This window comes from Medicago sativa, chromosome 7 (genome assembly GCF_051527215.1).
Source record: "Medicago sativa cultivar Bolivia chromosome 7, Bolivia_mono, whole genome shotgun sequence".
NCBI classification, from domain to species: domain Eukaryota; kingdom Viridiplantae; phylum Streptophyta; class Magnoliopsida; order Fabales; family Fabaceae; genus Medicago; species Medicago sativa.
The window spans coordinates 59,788,110-59,797,701 of NC_140755.1; the positions used below are offsets into that span (position 1 = coordinate 59,788,110).

The 9,592-nt window shown below is 35.6% G+C and overlaps 1 protein-coding gene across 1 annotated transcript; it reads left to right on the forward strand.

The window, feature by feature from the left end:
- The first annotated feature begins 7,690 nt into the window (after positions 1-7,690).
- On the forward strand, positions 7,691-9,199 carry LOC146907261 (uncharacterized). Its single transcript, XM_085729065.1, has one exon. It carries the CDS (start codon positions 7,691-7,693, stop codon positions 9,197-9,199), a length of 1,509 nt encoding a protein of 502 aa, XP_085585191.1.
- Positions 9,200-9,592: the final 393 nt, after the last annotated feature.

The window sequence follows — 9,592 nt, forward strand, 5'->3', positions numbered from 1 at the left end:
TTGGCTCAGAGAAGATATTTTTGTAGGACGCTTTCGCGTCCTCCCTCGAATTCTGCCTATAAAACAAGCTTTCCTTCTCTCTTGTAAAATATACCATACTATTCCATTAGATATTTTATTTTTAGTTTCTTTCTTATTTTTCTTTAGCTTTTCATTGTTATCTCTTAGAGAGAAGTAAGGTAGATAATATAGAGTGAGAGTGATTTTGGAAGTTGGATTCTTCTTCCTTTGTTGAGACATCACAAGGTGTAATGAATCTTTCCTTTTCAATCCATCCTTGCAAGGCTTCCATGATGATGTGTAGCTAAACACTCTTTGTTGGGATGAGAGGTACTTGATCTTGCTAAACATGTAATCCTTTTGATTTTGCAAAATATGGTTCTAGCAATTTATATTCAATATTGTTGTTATTCTTGTGTTAATGCTTTCAATGAGATTCAAGATGCTTTGGACACAAACTCTTGAATCTAGAGCTAGAGTAGCAATATATCTTAGGTTAACTTACTTGACATCTTTGTTAATCTTGTGATAATCACCATAATCAAGAGTTAAATGCTTTCGGATATTTAATCAGGCTGGACACGGTCGATTAGGTTATTCGATCGACTTTGTTATCGTTTAAGGGATTTGGACACGAATGTTTAAACGATACCTTAGAGTTAATTATATCACTTTGGACACGAAGGATAGTTTAGAATTGATTGTGATAATATTGGTTATAAAGCTAGAATTCGTATGGATCATTAGGCTACGTGTGATGCTTGGTTAAGGAACGCTACTCCTAACAAGTTTCAATCCTTATTAATCTCATCTTTTACTTTTTGCATTTAGTTAACATAGTTGTAAATGAAACAAACAATCACCCCTTTTAACATAGAATGATATTTGATGTTAATCTATCCTTGATGTCGCACTAATCCCTGTGGAGACGATACAAATACTTATCTTGTTTTTGAGGCAAAACTACAATTCATCACTGCCTATTAGTTTATTTTAGACCTAAAGCCCGTGGTTTCTTGTGCAACACTTTAGTGATTTATTTCTTAGGGCTTAAGTCATTGTTAGACTATAAATAAAGCAGCCATCAAACTTGCAGAATCATATTTTGTTCTCTAAAATAATAAGTGACAATTGTTTCTTTGAATAGAAGTTCACCTTTATTTTATTTTATTTTATTTTATGTTCTTCTTCTTCTTCTTCTTCTTCTTCTTCTTCTTCTTCTCTTCTATATCTACAATGAACATAAGTGAGTAGACTCTTCTTGTCTTGGGATTGTTGGATGAGTCTAATGACCTAATCCTAATCAAACCAAGCCTCGAACCCTAATTTTATCTAAATCTATTTTCTAATTTAATTTCACTGTTTTTATAATGAATTGACAAGTATCAAACTCATAATGCGACAACGGAGGGTTAGTACTTGTTAATTCATCATCTCAAATATCAAAGTGAAGCATCGAAAGAAGAAGTTTTGATATTGGAACAAGTGAAATTAGACAAGGATTGCGAAACATGAGAATAATCTAGCAAACCTTGAGACAATAAAGTTTCGAGCTTCAAGGATTTCAACAGCAATCAACCTTTAGAATAGGCATGGTTGCTAGAGAAACACACTCACTGAAACCGAAATGAGATGTGATAGGCTAAAGAGAAACTTGTCTTTAGAAAATAGGTCTAACATAAAGTTCTAGGTTTAGGGTTTGGTTTGTGAAGGATTTGTCACCATGACGAACCAATAATCCCAAGACACCTTTTTATTATTATTGTTATTTTCCTTTTAAAACAAAATTCAAACTTTTCAATTCCAACTCTTTTCTAATCATTGTTGAAAGTTAATTGAATTCATAACTCCCTGTCGGAACGATACTCTTTTATTACTACATCGGTAAACTTTGCACTTGCGGATTTACCCCATCAAATTCATTGTTGAATGATCTATTTAAGTGTCTATTTATTGATCATTGAAAATGAATATGTTGCTTTACTTTCATTTAGTTATATATTATTTGTGGAATATAATATAACCCTAGTGGTCGTTTGGTTGACCGCCTGCCTATTTGTATGAATGAGTAGATGGCATGCAAGATTGATTTGCTTTTGCATGTGAGTTGCATGAGGACTAGCATTGAAGCTACCTCTTTTTCTTATGCTCAGGGTCTAGTTTAAGGATCTGATTAGGGTGTCAAACTTATGTCATTTGTTATGTCTTTTGAGACTTGTTGCTCATTTATATTTTAAGATTTGAGATTTTGTTTCGTGTTGCATTATAAGACATGAAGCATGGTTATTGAGAATTGTTTACATTGTTGAGATAAATTTCTATGATGGTTTTCCACTGCGAGCTTTTGAAAGCATAGTTATGCATGTTTTGAATTAATTGAAGATATAACATCTAAACTCTTTTGAATAATTGTATTATTTGCATGATTTATTGCGTTAAAGGGGTTTAGGGTGATTTTACCTATTGTATGCGAATGGTATTGAGTTACCATTCAATCTTTGGAAGATTTGTTGAGGGATTATGTTTTGGATCAATGTGTAAGCTGGGCTGAATGTTTACCGATGATTGAGTTTACTTACAACAACAGTTTTCATTCGAGATTGATAAGGCACCGTTTGAAGATTTGTATGGAAGGAGGTGTAGGACTCCGTTGTGTTGGTATGAGTCGGGAGAGAGTGCTTTGTTAGGACCAGAAGTTGTGCAAAAGACTACGGAAAAAGTTAAGGTGATTCTGGAAAAGATGAAAGCGTCTCAGGTAGGCAAAAGAGTTATCATGATAAGAGGAGGAAGGATATTGAGTTCCAAGTTGGAGACCATGTGTTTTTGAGTGTGAATCTCGTAACCGGTGTTGAATGTGCTTTGAAGTGTCGGAAGTTGACACCCCGTTTTGTTGGACCGTTCGAGATTATTGAGAAGGTTGGAGCTGTAGCGTATCAGATTGCATTACCGCCTTCGTTGTCTAATCTTCATGATGTGTTTCATGTTTCTCAGTTGATGAAGTATGTGTATGATCTGTCTCATGTGATTCAAGTGGATGATTTGGAGGTAAGGGATAATTTGACCGTTGAGACTTGGCCGGTTAGGATTGAAGATCAGAAAGTTAAGAGCTTAAGAGGAAAATATATCGTTTTTGTGAAGGTGATTTGGTTTGGGCCAACCAGAGAAAGTGCTACTTGGAAATCAGAGAGTTAGATGAGGGAATCGTATCAGAGTTGTTTTCTTTAGGTAATTTTTTAGGAAGAAAATTCTTTAAGTGGGGGAGAGTTGTAGCAACCAGTTTTTTCGCTAGGATTATTTTATTTAAATATTATACGTGTTTAAATGTATTGAATTGCTTGTCCGTGTATGTAATTTGGGTGTCATACCCCAAATTTTGACCAGTCGTCTTTTTATTACGTGTTTTAAGCAATTAAAACCTCTTAGAATTTTTATTCATTTTTTTAATTAGTTAAAACCTTTTATTTGTTTTTTAAACTGTTACATGCTTTGTTCACATTTTAAAAGTTTTATTCGTATTTTAGAAGCCGAATAATTTCGTCGTCTCAGACGAAATTTCGGCAGAGAGGTATTTTAAAATACCTCATTTTGGTTCCAAAGTGACAATTTTTGCTCTTTTATCAATTCATTTAATTTATCTTTATTATTACTTATTTCTCTTTATCTACTTTTTTTTTTTTTATTATTTCATGTTTTTATGTTATTTCCATTTTTATCACTTTTTTCTCTTGTCTTTTAAAGGTCACGTTTTTTATTTTCATTAAGATAGAATTCTTGTTGTTTTATTTTTTTAATGTCCTTTTTTTAGTCCATAGGTCCATTTAGTTTAGTCCAATGTCAGAGTTCTATGGGTCCATTTTCATCTCAGCTGCAAGAGTTTCTTTTGTCCAATTACAAGGTGACATGTCATCAAAATACCTGTAAAACCCTACATTTGTCAGTATAAATACACTGCATTGATTGCAGTCACTGGGGACCAATCATTGACACTGTAGCCGCAGCCCCAATCACATCTCAGAAAACCCTAATTCTCTCTCTCTTTCTACTTTTTCGGATCAAACACCCAAATTACACAAGAAAAACTCAAGAACATCAAGAATAAAATTTCCAGAATTTTTTAACAGCATCAACATTTCACAAACCTACCACCAGCTTCGAATTTCCGACTAAACACAATAACCACAAACAAATCTGTTTCAAAATGTAACATATAACACAACCATCATCATCTTTATTTTCGAAATCCATCACAGATCTAAACCCAAACACCATTTTCGAAATCCAGTGAACGTGAACAACAGAGTTCATCATCAAGTAACAACATACAAACTCGGCTAGCAACTCAACCGAGTTAACAAGCGAGTTGTATGAATCCAGACTCACAACAACGCAACAATCCCTCAGTAGCTCTTAAGATCGGATCTGAAACGAAATAGAAGCAGAAGAAGATCGATTGGAAAGCAAGAAAGAACGCAACAAACAGAACCGGCCGAAGATTATGCATGAAGAATCAAAGCCGATTGCAGCGCGCATGCCTCTGAAACAAACCAGATTCGAAACGAGGAGAAGAGGTAACGGTTTGATGTCTGTTTTTGTGAGTTTTTTTTTTTTTCGAATCTTTAAGCTTAGATCTAGGGTTTTTAGTTTATCTTTTGTGATTTTTGACTTGAGAAATGAATAGAGGATGAAGAGAGCTTCCGATTGGTATAAAAAAATTCAAAAAAAAGGAAGTTGAAACTTCTGGCACGGCGGCGCCGCCGTCCTCGACCGGTCACCACCGCACCGGAGTTCATACCTTCATCTTCTTCGTTTTTGTTTGAGAGAGAGTGGTTGAAGAAAAATGTTTAGAAAACCAGCATATTCCCTTTTATACAACTACAACCGGTTCGGTTTTACCCTGAACCGATCCAGGTGAACCAAACCGGTTCATTCTCTGCAGCCCAAACGAACTGCTCTTAAGCCCAACTGCTGGTTTTGTTTCACTGCTTGCTACTGAAACCCCATACATGCTGCTTACACCCCCTGAACCTTTTTGTTTCTTTAAGTCACACTTTCTTTTTTCATTGTTGTCATTCATTTTCACTTAATATTTTAATTAATATCCTCATTTTGTAAGAATCATCACATGCACTTTAATTCAAATAATTTTCATATCATGCATTATTTTATAGTTTGTTCAATGTTAATTATGTTTTCATTATGTTTCAAATAGTTTATCATGAATTTTCCAAATCATCTTCTTCATATCTTGTAATACTTCATTATGTTTTGCTTAATTTTAGCCCTGCTTTCATGCTTTTAATTCAAATCATTCTTTATGTATCACACATCATTTTACCATGTAGCTCGCTTAGTTTTAACCATGCCTTCACATATTTCTCTAAATCAAATCATTTTCTTCTTTGGTTCGTGCATTTTTTTGGTTTTCAAATTCTTTTATCAACTCATGCATATTTTAAACTCCTTTTGTGACTTTAATTCTAAGCATTTTGAAATATTTTAACTTCTTTGTTTTTTTTTTATTTTTACTTCAATATTTTTAAACGTTATTTCACGCACTTTAAGTGTTTTTATTCCATTATATCCTTTGTCATTTTTGCTTTACTAATCCAATTTCTATTTCGCGCATTGCTTCAAAATTTCAACATCATGCATTTCATTTGATAATTCATCCTAGTATGTGAGACCTCTAAGTTTTTTTTTATATCTTGTTTGCTTTAATTTGCTTTTTATTATCTCGCTTGCTTTAATTCGCTTATTATTATCTTGTTTGCTTTAATTTCAGTATGATCTCATGCATTTTCTTTATTCTTGCAATTCATTTAAAGCCCCATGATATTTAGTGTGTATAATTAGGGAAATGATGTAATTTATTTTGGGCTTTGCATTTCTCTTAGTGTGTATCTAGGAAGGGTATGTAATAGCGTAGTAATTGCACACACCGACACAAGCACCGACACTACACCATTTTATTCGTTGCTTTACGCTTGCTTTATTTTTTCGCATCGTTACGCTAGTTTACCGTTAGTTTAGTAAAATCTTTTTATCTCAAATATCAAATAAGCAAAAGTCAAATTATTTTCTTAATAAACCTTGGATCCAAATCCAAGAGATTTTTCCTTTATTTTCTTAATCAAATTCCTAAATGAATCTTAATTAAACTTAGACCAAATTTCTTAAATAAAATGAAACAACCTCACTTCTATTTTATTCTTCTGTACCTTGAGGTCTCGCAACCCTTCTTAAAACCATTTTCAAAATCAAATTAAAATCAACCTAACCCACCAAATTTTTTTAAGAGAGAACTACGGCGGTTTTGATCCCTTTTTAGGGTACGTAGGCAGAGGGTTTATTCATTCCAAATCGATCAAATAAAAAACAACAAAGCTCATACTTCTTCTCCCTCCATTCTTTCACTTAGATTTTAAGCAATAATTTTTTCAAATAAAAATAACCTAGCACAAGATAAAGTTAGAAAGATGTTCCCACGGAGTACCGTGGACGATGCAGGTGCCTAACACCTTCCCCAATCGTAACCAACCCCCGGATGCAAAAAGGGTTTTAAATTCATCTTTTCCCTTCCCACGAATAAAGATCGAAAAGTCCAAACGATTGAAGGTTCAAAACCAATTAATGGATTGACACCCGAAAATCACGGTCTACAAAATTGGCGACTTCACTGGGGATCCTACGCGGGGTTAAACCCACCTTTCTTCCTTTATTATTGTGCTTTATTTGTTTATACTTTGTATATATTTACCTTGTTGCGTGAGGGGTGAGAAAATAAGTCCTATACCCGGACTTGAGGAAAACATAAGATAGGAGTGGTAGACTCATAGTGGCATACCGAGAGTATTCTCGTGTCTTGTCACACGTGAGATAACCACACTTAGCGGAGGAGCTTAAAGTGATATATGTCGGCGGGTGTTGTCACGCTTAGACACTATTGCTTTTAAGTTTCCGTTGAACGCTAAGGACCTTTAGTAACCCTTAACCCATCTTGGCCTTTTTAGGACGTAGTGCGGTAGGCTAACCGGGTGTTGTCTCGGTATTAGTCGACTTGCAATGCTACACTCGAACTAGACTTTCCTACGAACGATGTTGGACCGGGTGTCGTCTCGGTATCCGATAAAGTTCTGTGGCGGTTGTAATTCGGGAACCTTGGTAGAACCCTTGTTACTTGTACAAATGGAAACCATAGTCCTTACCAAATGGCGTTGTTGTCCCTAAGCTCCAACCTTGTATACCATAAACCTCATCATAATCATGCATACATGAATTCATCCATAAACCTTTTTTCATCCATTAAAAAAATATTGAAGGATTTATCCAAGCTTCTTGTAAACATCAAAGGAATGGACCTTGTAAGAATGAACCCCAAGCAATACAATTTCAAAAATCTTTACTAAGCTTTTGCTTTTGTTAAAGAACTTCGTCCTTGGTTTCATTCTTATCTCTTGAAAAAGGAACCGATTGCGATATCTTTACAATTTTCAAATGAAACCTGTTCCTCTACAATGTTTGCAGATTAGCTTCGATAAGTCCTTCAAAAAAAATGTGTCCATTTTTACATAAACATATCATGCATCATTTTGCATTCATAGTTTTTAGTTCGTGTCTCATACTTTGTTTCTGTCTGCAAAAAGGTCAACCCATCTGTCTAATCGCATCTACAACACTCGAGCAAATCAGAATGGATCATCTTGAACAAGAGAACCACAAGCTTCGTGAAGAGGTGACAACCCTCCGGGCCGAAAATGAGATTTTGAGGAACTTGGTATCTTTGATGACAGTTGCACAGAGTCAGCCATTATCTCTTCCTATTGACGGCACTCAAGCTCAGACAGTTGCTTCCACTACCCCAATTTCAACGGTGTTTGCTAGTAGTCCTAAACATGCTATGCTTGAAGGTTATCTCTGGAGTACACCTTTAAATTCTGGTGAAGTATTCTGTCCTGGTGTCTCTAAGGTTCAAGCTCCTTTTTTGCAACAGACAATGCCTACCCCTCAACTAGGCTCTTTGATCCCTCAAGCTGCTATGACCTACTCAGCTCCTTTGATTCATACTACTCAGCAGGGCCCTGGGCCAACCTATCACTCAAAAAATGTGGTCGCATACGACCGGATAGCTGAACTGGAAGAAAAGTTTGACAAAATACAGTTGGAATTGAATGCTCTCCGTGGGAAAGAACTGTTTGGGAAAAATGCTTATGATCTTTGCTTGGTTCCCAATGTCGTGATACCACCCAAATTCAAGGTCCCTGATTTTGAGAAGTACAAAGGGAACATTTGCCCAGAGCTTCATTTAGTGATGTACGTGAGAAAGATGTCTGCTCAAATAAGTAATGATGAACTCCTTATCCATTGTTTCCAAGATAGTTTGACTGGTGCTGCGCTGATATGGTACATGGGTCTGAGCAAGGATGATATCAAAACTTTCAAGGATTTGTGCGAGTCTTTCATCCAGCGATATAATTACAACTTGCACTTGGCCCCAGACAGAAAGGAACTGCAGGTTATGACTCAGAATGATAATGAATCCTTCAAAGCTTATGCCCAACGTTGGAGAGATTTCGCTGAACAAGTCCGTCCACGTCTAGAAGAGAAAGAGTTGACCGAGATTTTCTTGGAAGCTCTGGATCCGTTTTATTTTGAGCATATGCTTGCAAGTGCAACTGGCAATTTCGCGGATATGATGACTGTAGGCATGCGTATTGAAGATTGGGTCCGAAAAGGACATTTGATCAAAGAAGTTGTTCCCACTGATGGTTCAGAAGAGGAAGACCAAGAAATGAGTGTGGCAGAAAGTCAGCCTCAACAACAGTATCTGGCTTATCACCCTGTTTCCGCTGTTATGCCTATCATAAACGCTGTTCAAAGTTCGGGTTATCAACCCAAGTTTCAGCAATACCTACAACAGCCTCGACAACGGACTTCAAGGAAACAAATTGATCCTATTCCCATGACATATGCAAAGTTGTTTCCAAAGTTGCTTGAAAGGAATTTGGTCTACACCAAGGCACCCTCTCCAGTGCCAGCAAAATTGACATCCTGGTACAGGCCCGATCTCTTTTGTTCTTTCCATCAAGGGGCACCAGGTCATGATATTGAGCACTATTTTGCATTGCAAAAGATAGTTCAGAAGTTGATCCAAAAAACCTCATACCTTTTGAAGAGTTTGGAATTTGAATATGCAAGTTAATCCGCTATCGGATCTTGGAGCTTGATGTTGATACATGGAATGTTTAGCTGCAATTGGGTCATTGCTGATGTTTATTTCTACTACTCATTTGTTCAATTAATATGTTTGTTTGTTGCTTTATGTTTTTAAAAAAAAAATCCTTTCGTCCCACCCGAGACGGAAGTGAACTTGTTTAGGGCTTTTTGCTTTATGTATTTTCATCATTAATTTAAAGGTCGCTTTGATCCCGACTTTGTTCTTATTTTGTGTTTTTTCTGGAAAAAATGGTAATACAAAAACCAAAAAAAATTATTATTAATCATTTCCATATATCTGCATAATCATAATGTTTATATCAATAATCAAATCATGCATTAATAAACCCGTTGAACACTTAAACCCTGTACTCTCTCT